This window comes from Ooceraea biroi, chromosome 1 (genome assembly GCF_003672135.1).
Source record: "Ooceraea biroi isolate clonal line C1 chromosome 1, Obir_v5.4, whole genome shotgun sequence".
Lineage (NCBI taxonomy): Eukaryota > Metazoa > Arthropoda > Insecta > Hymenoptera > Formicidae > Ooceraea > Ooceraea biroi.
The window spans coordinates 15,827,083-15,850,870 of NC_039506.1; the positions used below are offsets into that span (position 1 = coordinate 15,827,083).

At 44.9% G+C, this 23,788-nt stretch overlaps 1 protein-coding gene across 1 annotated transcript in view; it reads right to left on the reverse strand.

The window, feature by feature from the left end:
• The window catches only part of LOC105274892 (transcriptional regulator ovo), a 29,887-nt gene extending 23,852 nt beyond the window's left edge, over window positions 1-6,035 (reverse strand). The window contains 1 exon segment of the mRNA XM_011331359.3: window positions 5,121-6,035. Within this exon segment, the coding sequence (XP_011329661.2) occupies window positions 5,121-5,283 (163 nt within the window). The 5' untranslated portion in view covers window positions 5,284-6,035.
• Between the last annotated feature and the right edge of the window lie 17,753 nt (window positions 6,036-23,788).

The following is a 23,788-nucleotide window of genomic DNA, read 5'->3' on the forward strand; positions in this document are numbered from 1 at the left end:
AAATAAAAATACCTGAAACAGAGTTGGGACATCTTCTCCGTTATAAAGTTCAATAAAAATTCCAATCATATAATTTACATAAAACGACAATTCTTCATAATTCTTTTTCTAAGTCTGACAAATATTTCAGCGCATCATTTATATGAAACCGTACAACGAATCCGTAGCATGACAATCACGAATTAATTACGGGTCCGTGAGAGTTCAGTAAATTTGGGGTAAATTAAAGTCAGCGGGGAACGTGAGGAGTTCCGTATTCTTCGTTGAATTTCTAGTCAGTAACTCCCGGTCGGTCTGCGTCCTTCTGTGCGTTCCCCACCGCTCGTCGCTGCGTGCCACGACGAGATTCTAATGCCAGCGCGATCGCCTTGGCCGTCGCGGAGACCGCTGGAGATCACTGACAGCGGATTTTATGCCTTCGCGTTGCGTTGCGCAACTTTCGCGCGAAACCGAAGGTTTCCTCCCGGCTCTAACGGACGGGCGGAATTCCAGTTGCCTAACACAGCCGTGCCAAATATAACTTGCGAGACTCATTAGCATTCACGAAATAGAAGTGATCCACCGTCGCCATTTGAGGTCGTGGCCATGAATCCGCAAGAATGGTGCGCCCAAGATTGCGCCATTAGAACAGTTATTCGCCGTAACTCGGTTCTATTCTATTTGCATCGTAACTTATGATTCTGAAAGAGAACGAGAGAAACGTGAGACTCGTGACAAACGATGCTGTTTTGTCCAGTCTTCACTGGTGGCCTTCAAAAAGGTCGTACGTGGGAAGAGGAAGTATATTTCATCTCCACAATAAGAAAGGACGTGTTTCCATGACTAAAATAGTTTCCGAAACTAGGAGTTTCGGAAACTGTTATTTCAGAAACTCATTTTGTCTAAAACAGAACGCCATTTTTATAAAACGAGAAGATGCATCAGCTCGCAACTTGAGAAACTGTTTCACTCTGTCCAAAACAGAACTCCATTTTTAAAAAACGAGAAAATGCATCAGTTCGCAAACGTATTACTAATTAAAGTAAATTAAATTAAAACCTCTTTCACATAAATTAAAACTTTTTTCATTTAATTACATTTCGCTTCTTTAAAAAACATTTTAATAATTTCGTTTGAAGCGTTTCAGCAGGAAACGCCCGAATTTTCAATATTAGGTTCTTTTAACTTCGAGCAGGTCAACTTTCAAAGCTTAGAGAAAAGCAAAGAGAATGAGAATATTCGATCGTGGGAAGAAAAGTTCGTCCCTGTCCTAGCATCGAAGCGCGACGCATCGCTTAGGCGAGCATCAAAGTCTCCGCTCGGTAGGGCACGCAGCGATCAGGCATCCAGGCACCTCGGAAACTTTAATGCCTCGGCGCATGGGAGGCGTGCGCACATGCATATTCGACTTGTGTGATATACGGCGCAGGAAACGTTATACGCGCGCCAGTGGCGCGGGATATGCCACGTCTACGTGCGTCAGTCTGGATTCCGTTCGTCAACGTAGAAAAGGTGAACGACGACACGCAAAGACGTGCCGTCGCAAGGCGGCGTTTACGTAACATCGCAATTTCCCGGCCGGTTAATCACGCGAGGAAATCTCTTTCTTCTTCGCGCGGAGTAATGATATTTATTACCGCAACGAATCGCTTGGAGTCTCAATCGAAGCCTCGAAGCCTCGGCGAAAGAGCGCTGCCAAATGACGTACGTTTAATGAGCCGATTTATACGTGAGTCATTAAATTCGGGGACGATAAATCACTTAATTGGACGCCGGTGCGTTAATTAAGTACACGACAGTTGCGTCGGACATAGCCGGGGGCATCAAGACGACGACGACAACGAAGAGGACGACGATGACGACAACGAGGACGACCGATTCTCGGAACGAACGCACGCAGAATACGATCGTTTCCGCGTTATGCACGTTTATATGTTTAATTAACATGTATAATTAATGGCAAACCGGCGCGCGCACCGGCAGGGAGGAAAAGAGAGAGACAGAGGGAGAAAGAGGAGCTCGGTGCACCTGCAACCGAGGAGCACGCGGTGATCGCCGGTTGCAAGGCATCGACACTATATTTTGCGCATCACTTGCTCCTGAACGCAGCAACAAACTGCAACAAAACAACACAGCAACAAGCTTCTGAACAAACACAAAGAAATAAATTCCCGGGCCAGGTTTGAGGGTGAAGTAAAGAGCAATATACGAAAGAGAACGAAAGGAAAGGGAATGCCAAAAAGGAAATAAAAGAAACAAGCGGAATGAAGAAGAAGCCGCCCCGGTCACTTTTCTAAACCAGTTTTAGGACTACAGGAGCCTTCACCTACTACGCACTATACCGTTGTAAAAGAAACTCGGATCAATCTCTAGACCGTCTAGATTTCGGCTAGGTTGCCTGAGGACAACAGCAGCAGCAGCAGCAACGAAAACTCAGATTGCGTAATATCCTACAATACGGCCTGCTTCGATTTGAGTTTTTTTATGGCACCTGGCCACAGACGAGGAGATGTTTACGACAAAGGTCATGTCGCGAATTTGAAAGGAAAAGTCCTCGTAGGTAGATAAATCTGCAACTTTCGCCGAAATTAAACGGATTACTGGCCAAAGATACTGAATTGGCTGGAATCGTTAGGACCGACAGGGCAATTCTAGCGGAGTAAGGTATTATATGGACTTTCGTTTCAAAGCTGTTTCGACCCACGCCGTTGGGGCTCTGAAACATTCCGCCCTGAAACTGTCCTGTGCCTTTGATTTTTCATGGATCAAAAGCGGAGCCTTTACGACCTGGACCTTGCTGAACTTTACTGGACTTTATCGGGGAAGACAAAAACAGCATCTAAGGACACATATTTTGCACGCGCCCGATTGCGAAATTGACGGACGACCTTCGTCATGGGCTCTACCGTTATTACTCTACCGTCTCTCGTCGACTTGTGCGCTGACGAAGCCACGGAATGACCGTTGTTTCCCAACGAAACCGTTTGCGGCAACGTAAACGTAGCACGTTACGCAATCCCCGTGTGTGCACGTTCCGCACAGAGTGACGATTCATATAATTAACTCCGCACGTGGCATGCACAGCTACAGCGGACAGCAAATGCGCTGACTGTCGGGGGTCAGTCGTCACTCGATAATCGTCAATCTCTCTTTTTTTTCCCTTTTTCCCGATGCTGTAACTGCGTATCGCTGATTACATCAAGCCGCCTGGAAAATGCCTGGCGGATGAATCACTGGGAGAGATTGTGAGAGATGAGCTGAACTGCTCTTGGGCACGTGGACACGTGGACCGAAAAATGTCGCATGGAGGGCTTTTGGAAGTAGGGATCCTATAGGATCGGTACAAGCGGTTACGTTTTTTATTGGTCGCGCCATTTGTTTCGAAACCGGAAATCGGAAACCGGAAACTGGAAAAAGTGCGATCCCTCCTTATAGGATCCCTATTTGGAAGTATCTGGAAAGATTATAAAACTATTATGCATTATGTGGTGTTTCAAATAAATTGTAAACGAATCTGCAGATGATATTCCTGCGCCCTCCAGTACGAACCGAGCACCATAGTCATTTTAAGATTCAAATAAATCTGCGTCAAAAGATGCCGCTTCACAATTTAATGACGTCTAGCTTCTGCATCTAGCATCGCGTTGCGAATATATTAACATATTGATTAACGCATCGTAAATCCTATCGTCGGTTAAAACAATGGAGCAAATCCAGCTTTTGCCAGCGCCAGAAAAAAGGGAATCGTCGTGACGAATGCTGTCGAATTTGCAAATTAATGCCGCCAAATTGCCAAATTAACAAGTCGCGAAAGAGGATACGCAGAATTTAGCATAATGTGCACGCATAAGAATTCACAAAGGCCAAAAAAGCTTGCAACTGCGTCGCGCGATAACGTTCCCGAAACGGGTACGTGAATTGCAATCGCACCTGTACCCGGAGAGACGACTGCACCTGCAGAAGCAGAAGTGTAACATTTCGGTGCGGTCCTCGCTCCTTCCCGCTCTCTCGTTCTTCTCCTCTCCCTTTTTCCCGTCCCTTATTTGTCTCTTTTTTTCTTTTTTTTTCTTACTTGCCCGACAGGTACATCGAGTGGCAAAGGAGAGCACCCCTTCGACGAGAGGGAAGCTACAATATTACATTTGCGTTCCGGCTGAGACCGCCGAATTATCGGCGGGCCGCATTGCGGATTAAACTGTCGAGATCCGTATCTTAATTTTGCACGCAACGGCTCTTGCACGACTCGCCGGTAATGTCGATAATCGGCATATCAAATTGCTACGCGCACCACCGAAAAGATAAGGATAATTGTCTTACGCCTTTTTAATCCGTTCCCTCAGTTAATGATGCGCCCGTGTGTGCGCGCGCTGCACTTTTCACTGCGATTTAATACACCTCTCGCGCACGACGTGTATGTACGTGCATCTTTTTCACGGGTGTCACTAATATCCATAACGTGCAAGAACGGGTAATTACATTGGCGATAATAAAGCGAATGGCATTGTCCGTTCCGCGATAATTTTGCTGCATCAATTTGAGTAACGGTGCTACTGTTTCTTGTTACATACATGTGGCATAGGGCAGAGGTATGGTTAAATTGGCCTGCTTTGACCTACATCTAACATATTGGATATGAAAATATTTTTCCTAATCGAATGTTCACGTTTCAATAGGAAGAAATGTCGATACACTTTAATGATGCACAGTGCGACTAATTGTAAGATCGTGAGCAACTTGGCACAAACGTTATTTAAATGATTTAATCTTAAAATCCTAAAAGATGCATAAAATAGGCAATATTTTTTCTTCGAAACGTGCACATTCAAGTTAAGTAAGAAGCCTGAGAAATCATGAAGAATTTGAAATATCTTAAATACTAAAAACAACTCCTGAAACAGTTTAGAGACTAAGTGTTAAAGCATCAATGTCGCATTAAAGCAATAAGCATTAAAGCAATAATATCGGCATTCGAAACCAGTGTCATCTCTACGAGTTTCCAACGTGTACAAGAAAGCACTTGTTGAAACCGTTGTCTCGAAACGTTGCGTCAATCGGTGCAACTGTCGCGATAATGAACACAGAGTAGCCTGAGAAACTCGCCGAAATCACGTCGGTTGCCAGTCAGATGGAAAACACTTTACATTGATCCTTATTGACTATGAGACTGAGCGGCTGCGGCGCCGAGCTGTCCAGCGGGTTGTCCCTGGCGCTGCCGAGTGATACGTTCTTGCCGAGATGCTGCGACTCCAGCAGTCGCAATTGCTGCTGGTGCAGCCGATTCTTGATCAGGAAGATCTTCGGCATCGTGAGGCTGGGTGCTGCGCACGATTTACTACCCCACTCGCACTTCCATTACATTTCGCGGTCGAGCGCGAGCTCCGCGGACCGCGAAGCTACAGTCAAGGTTGCTCGCGACGCGACGAGGCGCGCACGGGAGCCGCGACGAGTTTGCACGAGGCGAGTTCGAGGCCGAGACCTAAAGCAAGAGAGGGTGACTTAAAGAAAATTCGAAGCTTCGTTCACTGACTGTCGATTCGGTCGTGACAGCTTGATGACCACTGCGCGTCCTGGCACCGTGAGGATCCCACCCGTCCTGTATGAAACTTTTTCTCGCGAACACGACGACCAAAAATTCACATTCCGTCCAGAGAGGTTCCTCACGGAAACATAGCGGGGTCTCGAGCGTCTTCAAGCTAAATCCGAAGCGCTCGCAATCGACGACTTGCGATTGATCACTCGCGCGCATAAGCATTGATCGATTGGACCGATAGTTCCGGTACGCTCTGTCCATGCGGTTGATCCTGTCACTTCACACGCTCGGCGGATTTACAGTTATCTTTAGCTCCGACTGCGAGCGAGCACTACGGGTCGAACGAAACTCCACCATCGGGCTCCTCACGAGCTACTGAGTCCATCGGCAGTGAACTCGACCGTCCGGGCCCCGTCGCGGTTCCCCTCTACCCGCTCTCCACTCCCCCCCTCTTTTGGTACCTTCGCCGCGAGCCTGCTAAGTGCACGCGGACCCCGTTGACTGTCTTTCGTTCCCCACCGCCCTGACGACTGGCCCACCTTCCCGTCCCTCCACGGAGCCTCACAGCCAGCAGCGGGACTGCCAGGACTGCTCGGTGGCTTCGGTACCGAGCGACCGGGCCCCGCGCTCGTACGGAGATGAAAACTTGCAACGCGCGCATGCGCGTAACGGAGCCTCATGCGTGTTCGCCTGAGTGCGTGTGCTCGCTCGAGGAGCTCCCCGTTTTTTTTCTCGTTAGGAGATCTGGCTTTTTTCTTTATTTTTTCTTCTGCTTCTTCTTCCTTTCTATTCTTCTAGGGAAACTGCTCCGTCGTTTAGTCACACCTTTTGATCGAATTAGCGCTTCGCTGTTGAACACATTTCCGGGTAGCCAACTCTCCAAGTTGTACATTTTCGTGACAAGCTGCCAATTAAAGTGGAATTTTTTTCGAAATTAACTTATTTTACTTACGTGTTCGTACTTGTTATTTGCGGCATTTTTATTAATTTTTAGCAGAGTTTTCTTACACAAGAAATGTATCAAAAAATAATATAAAATAAGTAAAAAATAAAAGTTTTTTAAAGTCAATTTTGTTAGCGTATTTTTAAGTACTCTTAGTTTGTTCTCTCTCTCTCTCTCTCTCTCTCTCTCTCTCTCTGTCACAAGATACTATTACAGTTAAAAAATAACGCAAAAATTGATCCACCAGAAACAGAGGAAACGCACAAAGTTCTCATAAAGACATAAAAATTCCACAAGACAGAATATTTATTTCGATCTGGAAGAAGCAGTAAAGAATTATGTCTGGGTCCAGAACACGAGTCGTCTCTCGCCTGATCTTGGCGATTTCCAAACCTTTTTCCAGAGAGAGAACATTTACGACCTTCGTCAAGAGGGAGAGATATCCACGGGATGAAATCTCGGAACGTGATCGAGATCGCGATTAGCAAGATCTGTTTCCATGATCTTAGAAGTTGTGCCATGCACATAAAACTTGAGGTGATCGAGCAACACACAATAATTGCTAATTAAACTCTACAAATATGTCTCGCGAGCATTATAGACTCATATAAATATGTAAATTTGTCCAAGACAACTGGTAATATTTTTATGCGTCTAAACCTATGAACGACATGGTATCCTGGTCTCTTCTTTGGAAAAGTTTTGGGAAGGCGTGAAGAATAGGTAGAGCAAAAGTAAAATGTTCTAAGAAAGAGATCGTTGTTCATTAATCTTTTGAAGATTTCTGTCTAGTCATGCATATTTCCCACGGGCTGCGATGGGACCTCAACAAATTCTTGAATAATTTAAATGCACCTACCTATGTTCTAAATTTTGAATATATGAACGTGCAATACAAACTGTTAAATATAAACGCTAACAAAATATTTTTACACTTTGTTAAAATTGAATTATACATGATCTCATATTTTTTGTTCTAATTGAGCTTGTTTTTATGTTTTATAAAATATTAATCAGATTAAGACACATAAGATTTGACAATTTAACAATATTTAAGACATTAAAGTTCGTCGGATTGCAGAGTCACTTAACGCTATAATATTGGATAGAAAAGTACAATTCTGTAATTCTGTAATTTTAAACGATATGACAAAAGATATAGTGATATGTGTGAAATAAATTATGTAATAAAATTACGTAAACTTATGTATATTTCTTTATGCATTTACTTCTCTTAAATATCCCCTGCCACTCGGCGCATGTTATCAAACGATCAATTCGTATGCATCTCTCGGTATGCGTGTGTCATTATGTAGAAAAACGATGCTGTGTGATAGGATTACATGTATATTCATGGGCTTCCCGTTGCGTTCCACGAATTAATAATTATCGATATTTTCTAGCTGTTTTTTCTCAGATCGCCGCAATTTTATCGTAATTATGAATGAAATTGCGCCAACCAGCAGCATCAAACTTTTTTTGACTCTAATTAATCTTATTGCTCCGTGTGAACATAGAGAGCACTCTGCTATAAATTTGGAGATACTTTTTCCAAGGAACATCTGTTGTTCTTAATATCACAACTTTGTATACCTTCTATCAAGCATCCCGTCAAATATCTCGTCGCCGTCAAAGAGCACATATTCTCAGGTCCATGTTGCAACCAAAGATTTAAACCTACTTTCTCTTTTCAAAGGTTTTAGGACAATCAAATACTGGCCCGTTCGACCTCACCGCTCTGCACCAATCGCTACATGGACCACTCCGAGAGAGTTCAAAATACTAAGATAGAAGATATTCAAACATTAAGACATTGACAATAGCGACAAAGGATACCAGTAATAAGTAAACCCAGTAAAATCATAAATTATCATAAATTGTCTCTTTCTCTTCCCTTCTTCCTCCCGCTCTCGCTCTCTCGCTCTCTCTTCTCCAACTTCAAACTTCCCTTTATCCAAAATTCGCGCCCAATTCTGCATCGCACTCGATTCCCCGTTGCAATCGCCGCTCCGGCGTCGCGGTCCGTCGTGCAGTTGGCGTCGCAGTTTCGCAGTCGGTCAGCCGCGATGCAACGCGGGTATCCGGCATGCGAGGTGAGGCCTATTCCGCCCATACGCGGCTTGCGAAACCGTACGTATGTCGTACGTCGGCAGCCGCCGCTACTTGGTCGTGGTCGTGATCGTAATCACGAGTCAAAGTCAAAGTCAAGGTCGGGATCGAGGCGAGGAGAGAAGCACTTATGCAACGCCGCCGCCGCCGCCGCGTTCGCTCGCAGTCGCGCAAACGTCCGTTGCCGAGTGGGGGGAATTGTTGCACAGCCCCCTTCAGCGAGCAGTGCGACTAAACGGGTATGAAGCAACTGTTACGTATCTCTCTTTCTCTCTCTCTCTTTCTGTCGCGGGGAAGAGCACGTAAATCGTTACGATCCGATACACGACGCGATCGCACTACGCTTGACGTACGTTGGTACCGTTGGTGATGAGAATCTTTCGGTTCTGCGTTTGGAAGACAGTAATGTAGCATTTTCGAAGATAAACGTGGTATCTGGTTCCCGCCAGGATGAACGGATGCTGTTCTTATTCTGTAATTTGCTCGATATTAAAAAGTAATATGTATTTTATTCTATTTATATTTTATGTAATAATAACGGGAATAATTTCATTTCCGTTTTTTCTCCCTACTTGAATTTTATTTAATGCTAAAGTGTATCTTAACAATGTTTTTGTAACTCTAATGATTTTACCACTATAAATGCGTAAATATAATATTTTAACGCCACGTGGCTACACTAAATCGTGACTAAGTGAAAAACGTTCTTGTAGTCCACGGGATCCATATCAAATAGGGTTGTAAGCTCTCACTAATGCCCTTTGACATATCCTTTGCCTTTGAGCGCTTTACCGGAAACTGACATCTTTGCCGATGGCGTGTATAAGACTCCTGAGGAAAACAATGTTTAGGTGACTAGGCTAAGCTCATGGTAGTTTATTAAGGCTCCACCAAATCTGTGTTTCACTCTTTGTCTCTTTCTAAGGCGGGTAGTTAGAAAGAGATGAAAAATGAGTTAAACTAAAGTTAAGCGACGCTGGTGGAACCGAGCATAACTCGCACACATGCCAATATGGTGAACACATTAAAACGAAGAACTTGAAAAAAAGGCAGTCGGCCTCATGTTCAAAAGACCAAAGAGATGCGTATTGAGAATGGTAACTGAAATAAGATTTACATACAATACACAGAAATTTATCAAGTAAAGGCTTTTTGTATGGCTGCATAGTAACCACAGTGGGTGGCACAGAGAAAGATGTATTCTAAAATTGGTCAAAATCCGGCTTTCTTCCTACATTTGAGTGTCAAATCAGCTCAACAGGCAAATTAAATTGCGCATTTCCAACTCCAAAATAAAGTCGATGCTACTTTATGGATGTGAAACCTGGCGAATAACAAAGAGATAAAATAATTAATAAACTTGCAACTTTTCGCAAATAAATCGCTCACGAAGAATCTGCAGACTTTTCTGGCCAAACATCTAATTATGGGACCTATGTAAATACGCTCCGATAGACAAAGAAATTGAAGAATGAAAGTGGAAGTGGAATGGACATACTTAGAAAAGCACTACTTGATATCATTAGAAGTGTTTTGGAGTGGAATCCGCAAGGGAAATGCAATGGACGCCCAAACCCAAGGTGAAAACGTATAATTTTAAATGAAGCTGAAGAACAGGGAAAAACATGGTCAGAGCTGAAAGCACTGGCGAGAAATCGAAACCGAGGCTTCCTCACGTCATTATAAAATAATGAAATATAACAAAATGCATATAAACAAACTACTTAAAGAATTCTATAGAATTTTATGTGGTGCCAATCGATTCAAAAATCGGATTAAAATAATAAAAGCGCAGACAGATGTCAGCATTATTTCCATTATGCATCGAAATCTCGGAAAGAACATCCCAAACATCCCAAGTATGCAGGTACCTACTGGACTATCCATACAGGATACAGGAAGGATTAGACCCGTGGAATTATCTACTGAAAGACATTGGGATCTCATTCAGTTCAACTGCTGTAGTGCAAAGTAGTGAACTGGTTGATGAACGATGAAGGCAACCCTCAGTCTAGCATTCAGTTCAGTTCATGTTTACCAACATATCAGCGCAATATGAAATGCAGAAGCTTCTTAACAGCTGTTAACTCTGTACAAAGTTTTGCATATTGGGTTGACTGGAAAGTTGACCGAACTATTTTAACAAAATTTATTCTTAATTCAAAAAGTTTGAATTTTACTAAAACCTCCGCACCGACTTTCTGCTCAATAGATTATTGGACAAAGTAGGAAACCATCATAATAATTCAATAAATTGTCATTATTTATTTTATTGTTATTATTTATTTTTTAATAAACTGTCTTACGTATAAAATCATTCTATGTCAAGGTGATCGCTTTTCGCAGCAAAAGACCAAAGAGATGGGTATTGACAATGGTAACTGAAATAAGATTTACATACAATACACAGAAATTGAGCAAGTAAAGGCTTTTTGTATGGCTGCATAGTAACCACAGTGGGTGGCACAGAGAAAGATGTATTCTAAAATTGGTCAAAATCCGGCTTTCTTCCTACGACTAACTTTTCAGTATTTCAGTCTACTTGCAATATGTTGTTTAATACAAAAGACTCGAGTTTTAAAAGTGTTTTAAAAAATTAAAAATTGCAAATATTTTCCGTGCGTTCTTCAATGATCGAAGAAGATTGGATAGTTATTAACTAAATGTAATAAATTGGAAGATGTTCCAGATAGTCCGAACCAATTTGCATCTAAAAGCTTGAAACAATTTATTAATATATAAATATCGCAAATTGAAAAATAACATTTCACGGCGTCATCGAGAAACGCTGCGTTCGTTTGAACGCTGCTTACTTACATTTGCTGTGCGAAAATCCCGCTTTTCATTATCGCCTTCGATGCGCGGTCGGTCCAGCGACATGTCAGGCGGGATGTAATTCCATCGTGTCGATCGATCTCACATCGAGTTACGATCGTTGAAAACAGCGAGGTTCCACGTAATGTTGGCTCGCCGGCTGGTCCCGCGCGCGAAAAGGAAAGAGGCTCGAGCGAACTCGAGCGTCTCAGCGCACGAGGCCGGGCATCGTTATTACGATCATTATTATCATTATCGTCATTACACGTATTGCAGCTGATGCTACGAACCACTAAAATCCAGACTGTCATTAGTCTCGGAAGGCGATCTCTCGTCTCTTCCCGCGCGCAACGCGCTTCGACGCGTCGCGTCCAGCTTCGCCGTCGTCGTCGTCAGCGTCATCATCATCGTCACCGTCATCGTCATCGTCGTCGTTATCGTCGACGCGCCTTCCTCCCCTTCGGGTTCAGTGGCATCGTCCTCGCTAGTTCCGGTCGTTGCTCGTTACCGCTCGCCCGATGATCGCCATCCTGCCTCCTTCGCCCGTAGCTGGCTCGCCACGCGGGCCGTCTTACGTAATCTCGCGGAGATCTTTTTCTTCTGCCGCGCCGCTTCTATCCCGCCCCGGGAACCGGAGAGTCGGAAGGAAGGAGCGAAGGGAAGGTGCACTCCCCGCAGGCGCTTCTCACAGAAAGGTGAAAGGGCCGTAGAGCACCGTCGACGCGACGCAGCGCGATGAGACGCCTCTTACGAGCGCTCGGACTCCCTTCGATGAAACGAACCTTCTGCAAATAAAATTTAATCTCGTGCATCGGTCTGATATCTGTCTTGCTCGGGCATCGTTTATATTTTATTTATTACATACTATATATAATAATTCTTTGAACAATTATATAATATCATTTAGGAAAGAAGACAATGCGTTTCTTCAATCTGTATCGTCTTTATTTGTTATTAATTCCGACGTTACTGCTGTAAATCGTGTCACAAATCACCGTTTTTTATAATTTATCAGCGAATAGAGATGAACCGAAATAATGGCTCGATATGATACATCTTTCACTCCGAGTCCGCTGCGGTCTCTCATAATTAGCCGACATCTACTATGATTAGCATCGTAACGAAAACGCCATTGGATGTGGGAACAGACTGCATCCTCTTATCGTTGTTTCACGTGCGGCGAGCAAGAAAGTCGAAATTCCGCGCTCGCTCTTATGCGAATAATTGGGAGACAATTACGGTTCGGTACGCCGGGACGATTTCCGCGTAACACAAGTCGGTATACCGTTAACGTAACTCGCGTGTTGAAAGCAGCGGACGGAGCTAGACGAAAGAAGACGTCGCCGACGACGATGACGACGACAACAGGTGCGCTGACGGTCTTACCTAAAATCACTCACACTGAGTTACGGCACCGTGGGCATCCGTGAACAATCTATGAACGGTGCACAATGTCGTCAGCATAATCAGATACGCATATGACGCGCATCGTAACGCCGCATTGAACTCTCCGCGACCGAGTCGAGCCGCGCGTAACAATGTTACTTAGACGTTATTATATCAGCCTGCGATTTATATTAATCTTAATGAGCTAACTGTTGTTGTTGCGATCGCATCATTCACGTGTGTGTCTACGGTGATTGCATATATTTAGATATCCCGCGCGCGAGGGAAGAATATTTTAATACAATAATAAGGTCTGAATTACACAATGTTTGATTAAAACTCTGTGAAGATTATTAACGGAAGGTTGTCGAACTAATAATGTAAGCATAACTTTGAAATTTGAATTTATAATTGTTATATTTAATATCAACATGATTATTATATTTCATGCGTTAATTAATTCTGAAGAACTATGTATCTAATTTGATACTTAATTTCTTCCATATAAAGCCGATTCTATTTTATTATTGTCATTATTGTACCTCTAATAAATATACACTGAGCCAATTATATTTTATAATTGGCTATTGCTTACGAAAGGAACCTCCCTCTTTCTCTCTCTCTCTATCGCGATTATCTAACCCATTTGATAATTTATTAACGGAGAGAAAAATCGCAGAAATCAACGAATCAAACTTAATCCCGCATATTTCCATCTACTGTGTTATTATACTGTATTACATGATATCAAACAATCTTGGTGTTCAGCGAGCCGCGCGGCGGAACTCCACGACAATCCCCGCGTTTCTGGATTATGACGGATGCTTATGCGCTTCGGTGTGCGCGTGCGTGTATACGTGCACACGAGAGGTACGTCTCGAAGACACGTCTCTAGATCCCGTACACTTCCCGCGGTGGCGTGGCGGCTTGACCAATTAAGGGCTTCTTCCGTTGGGAGGGGGAGAGGGATGGAGGTGGCACAAAGGGGGACTTTTCTTTCACCCGCGCGTTCGCGCGCATCATGCGAGCGTTCACGGTTCCGTTCGTGCGCGCGTTCTCCTCCTCGTAACGATGCAATTTTCCAAAGCGCAGTTCTCTTCGTCGATCGCACGGCTCGACCGGAGCATCTCCCTCCCCTTCCTCTCCTACGCTCCCTTCCGTCTTTTACCATAGCTATTTTTGCGTCGGCGCTATTATGTTCTAATTATGCGTAACACGCTCCGCAATATTGACTGCGGTATGCATTTATTCAGTCCAAGAAGCGAAAAAAAAGAGTTTGCGATTTTATTTGCGATCACTCACGATCGTTCGGGAAGGCGCGGACCGAATCGGAGCTCAAGAGCCAGTTTTGTTTTATGTAACTATAAAGCGGTTCTCCTGTATCTAATATTAGCTGGGTGCAACATCGGATCATCGGCAATGAATATTCACAGCCGCGCGTACGTGGTATAACATCGCTTTGTTACGTCAAAGAGGTGAAGTCTATGCGGCCGCAAGAAACATTAATCAGCGTGCAAAATTAACGAGCTGCGAAGCAAGTGTGACCACTGTGAGAGAGTAAGATCATGAAATACACCTCTGCGACTCTTCGGTATTCAGCGATATCGCATGCAGCGATCATACCTGGATTCGAGAACGTTACATAAAAAAATGGTTACGCGTATAGATCGGTATCGGTTCGGTCACACCTCCAGGAGCGCGATTGCGCGTGTAATTATACGTCGTGCCGCTTAACACCTCCCGGCATTCCTCCCGGCATCCCTCGCACACGAGATTCGATGAGCGTCTCGCCTATTGAGAAAAGTTTGACCCGCTGAACCCCGAAGAAGCCTCGCGTGTACGCGCGCAGGAAAGACGTCGAGCTCTCTTCTGCGCCCTGTACGTGCATCTTAACTTCGTCAAATCTTTCGTGAAATTAATTCCTTTATTAATTGCCGATCAACCAATGTGTCAACGATTCGTCCATTTTTTTCATTTTCTCATCTTCTACGCTGTTTCGCGCGTTTCCGTTTGGAGACTTAAAAGTCCCTGAAAGCGTTCCAGCGTGATTTCTCTCTCTTTCTCCTCGCTTTACCGTTCGCCGTCGGCCCTGCGAGCCACGTATTCCCGCGACGGGCAGGAAAAAAGGCGAAAAGGAGAAACCGCACGGAGTCCTCCGTCCGTGCACGTACGCTGGATCCGCGCCAGACCGTTGTCGGGCCTCTTCGGCTCTCTCGCGAAGGCGAGTTTTCTCTTTCTTCCTCTTTCTCTCTCTCTCCTCTCTTTCTCGTCTCTCCCTCGCCCTCCCCCCCCCCTTTCTTCCCGCCGGTTCTTGAGGTCAGAGAAGCGTGTGTACGGAGCGTACCTTCTTACCTTCCTTCCCGTTCATCGCGGCGCGCGCGCGCGCTCTCGCGCATTCATCGGCCTCGCCTTCTCGCGCGAGTTCTTGAGGTTACGGCGTTCCCCCGCATGCGACGACGCCGCGGCACCGTCGTTGCGATCTTAGCATCTTGGCACGCTGCATTTTTCCCTCGCGATCCGTCTTCAAACTCGACCACAGCGAGAAAGCCTCGCCCTCTTTCGCATTTCAAACTTCTCCTCATCGAAGGAGCAAGCTCGCGAGGATAATCGGGCCGCGGAAAGTTGCAATTCCTCATGCTTCGAGCGTGATCGCAAGATCATACGTAGACGGTGAAGCACATGCCGAATCTCAGTACAAGAATTATTTACATTGTAGAAAACAGCCAATGTTTTATTAAAATTTTATCTTAAAATACTTTTATCTATAAAAGACATGTGAAAATATATTTTAATATGAAAAATATAATGGCATAATATAACAAAATAATTAATATAAGAACATTTGAGCTTCCCTTTCCAGCTACACTTTCCATACTTTCTACACTCTCCGCACTCGCGTTTCTCCTTTCCTACCTCTCTCCTCTATCTCATGTTTGCGAATTGCAACGTACGTATCCGTTGAACACGTACGCTCTACGTATTGAGGAAACGCGTGCAGAAAAGTGCAGCTAAAAAACAGACTTATTATGCAATAACTGTGCAGCTCGTCTTTCGTCCTCTGCAGGAATCTCTGCATCGAGGAACGCCTCGCGTACGCGCGGAGGCTCAGCCGGCTCAGCGAGCGCGCGCGCGCGTGTTCGTGCGCGCCGAGTGCAGCGGTGTGTGCCGCTTACATTAAATAAATTACCGTGGCGGCCGTGGACCGGTAACACGGGAACGCTGTTACCTGGTCCTCGTCGCGGCGTATCGCGGCTACGTAGGCAGGCTACGTGGACGCGCGTGTACGTGCGCGCTCGCGCGCGCCGTGCGGGCACGTCCGCCGCCGGCGAACTTGACTCGCTTCTTGCGCGCCGCGCTCCGCCGCGGAGGAAGTCGCGCTCGCGCGGCCGCTCGTCTCTCCCGCCGGTCTTTCTCTTCCCATGACCGTGCTTCACCTTCTCTATCTCTCAAGCGATTTCCACGTCGACGACGGCGAAATTATCGTTGCCGGCGCGCCATCACGCGGCGGCCATCTTTACTAGAGTGCAAATAAATGCCTATCTATCTACTCCTCCATTGGAGGATTTTCATCCTCCTCTCCCTTTTTGACTTTTTGAGAAACAAAATGGCGGCTTTTTATGATGGACTTTTCGGTCCTTTTGTTATATCAAAGAAAATGGCCGGTTCAAAGCTGAACCTTTCTCTCATACCCCATCATCATCATCATCGTCATCCATTGTGCACTATCTGCGTCTCTTTCATCCGTCCGTTCATTGTTTATTCATTTATCCATTTATCTTTTTATCTGTTTATCCAATTATCGCTTCACAGGAACGGATTCTGTTTTGACCTTACGAGATTTACCACAACGGTAGATGGGTCGTAACAAAACGGCGTTATCTTCTTCAACGTCCACGTGTATGTACGTATATATGTGTGTACTCCGAAGATGCGAAAAGAGAAAACGGACACCGGCAAGCTGCGGGATTTGTAACACTCTCTCGTGTACCTGATAACTGTCGTTACTCGCGATGTGAAAAGCCGCGACGAGGGGAAACAGAGCCGGCCGACCCCTTTACTTTGATCGCCCGGCGACGGTTATCGGTCGGCTCTGGCCACCATGTCGAGACAACGGGGACTGGGAAGCCAGCGGGTACCAGCATGGCGGCGTTTCTCGCGTTTCTCGCACCTATCCTGCAGCATTCGACAGCGCAAAACGCCTGCGATCTCCCGGGGCTCTTCTCTTTCCTGCCTCTTCCTCTTCCCGGAGTACACCGTTACGCGCTCCCCTATCCGCGAGTTTGCGAATTCTGCGAGCGATTCTGCCCCCCCCTCCCTTCTTCCCTTCTATATAGGTCGAGTCCGCGGCGATATTTCGCGAAACTTACGGCAGTTCCGTTTCACCGGCGCGTTTTATCGCCGCGCGCGGCTCGCGGACGCCTTCCGACGCAGTTTCATCTCAGAAAATCGCACGATGCAACATTCTTCGGGTCGACCGAGCGGGGAACGGCTCGCGGACGACGAACCGCGAGCAGCGGATTCACCGCGTCCGCTCGACGAGCGGGCGACGCGACGCGACGCTGGCGTTGATTATAGAATTATGCGGGCTGCCATACAACGCGCGATCTAGCGCGCAAAGTATCGGGCGATGAATGGCAAGCTACGAGCGAAACTATCCTGAAAGTGCAGGCTGCACAGTTATATCAAATGACGGACCATCAAACGAGGCCGGCTAATTATCTCAGCTTTTCATCGCTTATCTCGCACTTTTATCTTTCAACTTTTATCTCCTGTTTTACCCGCCATTGTTCGGGATCGCGTCGAGCCACCGCGAAACCTCCACGCTACGCGGCTCGTTTAATCGTTGCGTAACGTGGATTATCCAATGGACGACGCACGAGAGAGGAAAGCTAAATCGAGGGAATCCTCGATCCCGATCGGAATGACCGGTTTCGCTCTCGGGCGCCGGGTATCGAGCGTAGACGTTGATACCGATCGAACGGTACTCGAAAATCCTCGGCGTGCCCTCAGGGTCAGCTCGCGGCGGAAGTGACGGAACGGGCTAATATAACGCGCGAGAGCGTGACAGGGACGCCGGGGGACGTTGGAGGGGACGCCGGAACCCTAACCTGACGTAAGTTGACCTCCGCACCTGGATTCGCAATCGCGTTCGGCGTGGGGTATTTAACGGAACCGCGAAGAAAGTAAAGTAGAAGGCGCGCACGAGGCACAGGTGGCCCTTGCCTTGCGCGCGCGCGCATGCGCGCACAGCTCGGGGAAAAACGCACTCGGCGTGACGCCCGTGTCCACCCGTTGAACGAGCGTCGGATCGTGATAGCATGGGGCACCGCGAAAGCCTTGCGAAGTGCCCGGTTCAGATCCGAAAAATGGTCTCCTTCGTCATGGTCGCGTAGCTGCCTCGAGACTTTGATTTGTAAGCGACCGAAATGGAGGACCTGATGAACGTAAACTGTAAAACATTGTCCACACGTATTACTACCAACATGTCTAATTTATTAAAATAGCTAAGAATTTGCACAAGCGCGAAAAAATAAAAAATCGAACTGTACATAATAAAAAGAGACTCGAAGTTCAATGGTGAGGACTTGCTTTAATTTTGGTACATTAGTTTTGATACATGTTGCACAAATATGGAGATTCAAGAGATTTCTTTTACTATTTACGTTTTAAACAGGTAAACGTAGCGATGTAACTCCAAAACTCGAACCAGCTACCAGTCGCGCAATGCACAAAAACGCGCAGCGGATGAGAAAGAAGTGTTGCGGCTTCTCGCGTGTATCGAACGAGCGCTCTTCGAAACAGAGTAATTTGCATTCGAGCATAATTTGCAGTGGACCGCTAGTTGTAGACTGTCTTGCAAAAGTTTATAGTACCCATCAATCGCGCACACGGTACAGCTGGTTCCGTATGGCGAATATAAAAAGGCATATGCGCGATCGATTAACTCAAATTTATGAACTCGTTCGTAACCGAACGTTTATCTCCGCGAACGCTGCGTCGCGTCGTAAGAATTTCAAAGAGAGATATGGATAAACCTGGATGTCTCTCTCTTTTTCTACCGCGATGCAAAAAAGGTACGTCCGCAGAACGTGAACTCTGCTCTTTAAAAGCCATTTACTTTGACAGTGACACAGAAAAACGAGTTCTATAAAGCTTGTTGAACAGAATAAAGTAAAATAGATAAACACAATAATAATAATAATTATTATTATTATTCCATTTATATATTCTAAATTAAATATATATAAATATTGTTGAAATCAAGATATATAACAAGTGTGAAAAATAATTACATGATGAATAAAGAACCATTTAGCATCCCGCTTGAATTAATCGCGTTCCGAACAAAGAGAAATTTACATAAATGATTTCTAATCATCGTATGCATGTATTGGGTCGTCCGGAAAGTTCGTGCCGATTTTTAATAGATGGCGTTGGAACATGTCTGAATATATCAATGTTATTGAAAACATACGATTTATATACATATGCTTAAAGGTGACATTTCAACGCATCTTTAGGAAAAAAGTTGTTTCAGATAAATTGATTCGTGTCAGTTTTGTACTCTTTTCAAGATGGAAGAAAACAAAGAACATTTTAGACACTTGACGCTTTTCTATTACCGGAAAGGCAAAAATGCCTCACAAGCAACAAATTCGATATGTTCTGTTTACGGAGAAGGCGCTTTAGCTGAAAGAACCGTACGTAAGTGGTTCGCTAAGTTTAGAGCTGGTGATTTTAACCTTAAAGACCAAGAACGCTCGGGCAGACCCTCTACTACTGATGATGACCAAATCAAGACACTGATCGAGAATAACCCGCGCTACACGACACGTGAATTAGCAGAGATACTGAAAATATCGAAAACCACTGTCCACGATCATGTAGTGAAGCTTGGTTACGTAAGTCGCTATGATGTATGGGTTCCGCATAATTTGGCCGAAAAAATTTAATGGATCGCATTTCCATCTGCGACTCGCTGTACAAGCGCAACGCAAACGTACCATTTTTGAAGCAATTAGTGACGGGTGACGAAAAATGGATCATTTACAACAATGTAGAACGAAAAAGATCCTGGGGTAAGCGAAATGAACCAGCATTAACCACTCCGAAAGCCGGCCTTCATCCAAAAAAAGTCATGCTCTGTGTCTGGTGGGATTGGAAAGGAATCCTATATTATGAGCTCCTACCACACAACCAAACGATAAATGCAGATAAGTACTGCTCGCAACTGGACAAATTACAGACAGCGATTCAGGAAAAACGTCCAGAATTAGCTAATAGGAAGGGCATCGTGTTCCATCAGGACAATGCCAGACCTCATGTTTCTTTGACTACCCGACAAAAATTGTTGGAGTTTGGCTGGGATGTGCTACCCACCGTATTCACCAGACATTGCACCTTCAGACTTTCACTTATTTAGGTCTTTGCAAAATTCTCTTAGCGGCAAGAACTTCAACTCTTTGATCGATATAAAAAACCACCTTGAGGAGTTTTTCGCCGAGAAACCTAAGAAGTTCTGGGAGAATGGAATCTTCCAGTTGCGTGAAAGATGGACAAAGGTTGTGAAACAAAACGGTGCATACATAAGTCAATAAATATTTATCGACATAAAAAAATGTTACCTTTGAATTTTCCTTCAAAATCGGCACGAACTTTCCGGACGACCCAATATATCCATCTCCGTCTAACACGGAATCAGATTTATCGTTGACGATCACTTACCACGTGCATTTAACAGAATTTGCTGCATTCCTTTCCATGCACGACAACGATAAGTTCCATTGTATATTCGATACGGATTGCTGATCAGTCATCATCATTCTGAAAACGAATCTGCCGCATGCGTGTACGCGAGAGATGGCAATCTGTAACGTGCGTCGTGACATCACTGCGATTTCACGATTAACTGTTTTACCGTTTTATTTATATCATCTTCTCTAACATCAAGGCCTCTACCCTGCAAATTATTCCTGATCGCAATAATTGTGTAGTATTTCGTTGCTGTCATAGTGTCACTTAACAAGTTACAAACTAACGTTCACCAACAATTTACACATCTTTTATAGATTTTATATTTTAATTCGATTTATACAAATTTCCGAAATGCGAGTTTCCAGCGTGCGCATGCTGATCTTACTGTCTCATCATGTTAATAGCCGCATTCCAAGGAAATTAGATTTCGAGTCATGCTGCTAATTCTAGGAATACAGATGACACACGCTTACACGTCATCGTCATGGAGAAAAGGAAAAGATCAATTTCATCTTGATGATGAAACCGTCAACCATGTTTGACCTACACTCGGTTGGCAGCAACAGAGGATACCAAGGCAAATGAGTACCGAATTTTATTTACAAGAATGCTTAAAATTACTAGCACTTTCTTTAAGTCTCTTCTGCCTTCTCTGCTTGCTTTCGATTTCAATAATTTTATAAATTTTTGTATTTTACTAAAAGACACAGGATTTAGTTTATCCTGTTTGTTGTTTTATTGTCCGTCATAAAATTTATATTTTACATTAATCGTAAAACTTCATGTTAATTTAATGTCTAAAAGAAAGATATAGCTATGCATCTCACGATTTGTCACATGCATTCGGTAAAGGATTAATAATAAATGTATGCTTTCGCAAAATTAAAACATTTCGTAGCACTAAAATTACTAAATTTATTTTTTGTTATCCTAAGTACTCAGAGAATACTGCGGCGTGCCCCATTGTACCCCTTCATAGCGAAGTGTGGCAATCGACGCGTTCGTCCGAGCAGTAGGCTAAATTATCTTAGAAAGGCGGGTTCAACGACACTTAAAACCAACAAACTTTGGACTTTCCTTGATGTCATCCTATAAAACCGCCGCGCTTCCGCTTCTTACCGGCAAATCTGCTGCCGGTGGGCTGGAATTCAGTGGAACAGAGGAGGAGAAGAGGTTGGTGACGGTGGTGAGGCCGGTCTTCAACAAAGGTATACGTGTATACGTGCGCTCGAGAGACCGAGAGACGAAGAACGAGACAGGAGGGGACCAAACGAGAAAGAGAGACGGCGAAGAATAGACACAGGGCGAAAGAAAGAAAGAAAGAGAGCCGCGCGGCCGCGCCGGTGGACTCCCCGGGTTTCGCCAAGAAGACGTAACGGTAAATCCGCGGCCGCCGGCGTCCGATGAACCCACTCTCAGCCTCGCAAGGCCTGCTGCGCAGCCTTCTTCTTCCTCGGGCCTCGTGCGTACGTGTGTGCACGCCTACACGCGTGCATACGCACGTGTGCGTGTGTGCGCCTATCACGCTCGTCGTCGAATCATTACCGAATGAATAGTTGTAACGCATTTTCGTGACGACACGCTGGACAGGCAAGGGGCCGGTTGCACGACGAGGCCCGGCCTTTTGACGATTCTTAAGAGGAACTCCACACGAGGCTGAAGGTAACGACCATGAGGACCGTGAAGATGAAGATGATGACGAAGACGACGGTGAAGACGAGGACGCTCCTCCGCCGAGAAGCGGAACAGTCGGTTGCGTCATCGTGGCATAAGAGGGCGAGGCCAGGGTGGGAGCGGGATGCCGGCTCCTCGAGAATTGGGTCGCCCCGTCCTCGGGAATTTCTCGCGTCTTCTCGAGTTTCCGCTGGTCGCGCTGATGGAACGATACCCCCGTTCCTCTCGGCTGGAACGTTAACGGTGATTAATCGATGCTGCGTAATCTATTAATTATTAGCAATGATTGTTATCTCGTGATATTAGATATCTCGTGTTACTAGATATTTCTGCTTGTGTTTATTATGATAAATAAATAAATCGAGTTTATCCCATGCGTCTGGCATTAGAATTTTTAATGACAGAATGCAATTAGCAACGCCGATTCTTCTGTTCGATTTCTTCTTTCTAGCAGTAATAGAACGTTCTTCAGATGTCATGTCAAATGACTTGTTTAGCTGTAATTATTTAGATATTATAATAATTCGATGCCTTGCTTCTGATTATCTGTTACTATTTATAGGAAACTATTCTGGTAATACTTGTATCTATTTTATCATTCGATAATTTACTTTTAAAAATGTTGCCACTTTAGAATCCAGTTTAGCCAAGAAATTGAATGTATTTCGCGCAAGTCTGAGATCACTCTCGGCAGATATACTTTCAGAACGGAATAAATTCTGATCTGCTTCTGATTCTCGCACGCATAATACCTGTCCCTCGGTCCTTCACAATAAGTTACCATCGTCGACCCATCTCGACCAAGACAATGCGATCATTATGCAATCGGCACGCGAGATCGAAAGTACTCGGCTTTTGCGGCGCGATGGCGGACGCGATCGCGTCAATGCGGGACATATGCACCCGTTGACCGAGGTGAAAAGTGAACAACCCGGAGGGAAATACTGCGCGAGAGCGTGTGGCGAAATGGAGAACGCTTTGGCGCTGATGAGTACTGCGTAGAAACCGTATCTCGTCGGCGCGACCCGCAGTTCAATCATTAAAGTTTTTAACTATTAAACTCAAACAGCAACAATGGATCACAATCAATCTCGGCGTAATTCGTGTAAACTTTAATTTAAAAATTCTATGTAACAATTTATATTCGTTTAAAAATATCAATTTATATATTAATAATATTATAATAATATAAAATAAAAAATAAATAATCTAAATCTTAATTATCATTAATCATCTATTATCATTTATGATTAAATAACTATTTTACCATGAACTAATTAATAATAAACATATTCCTAGATATAATTATCAGGTTTCTCCTGCAAAAAAGGAATCGTTAACTTCGACGGTAGCGATTGCGCTTAATAATGAATGGGGTACCCGTGGTTCCGGGGCACTTCGGCATGCACGAGGTTTGCGTACGCGTACCGGACAGGAGATCGATTCTCGGGCGATCGACGAAGTGCGTGGGGAACTCGCGCGCGCACTCGCTCGCCCGTTCGCGCGCCCCCGTTGACTCGTTGACTCACTGACTCCTGACGGGCTTACCGTTAACCAGCAAAAGTGAACCAAGTAAGTCGTGTCTCTGGTACTTGCGG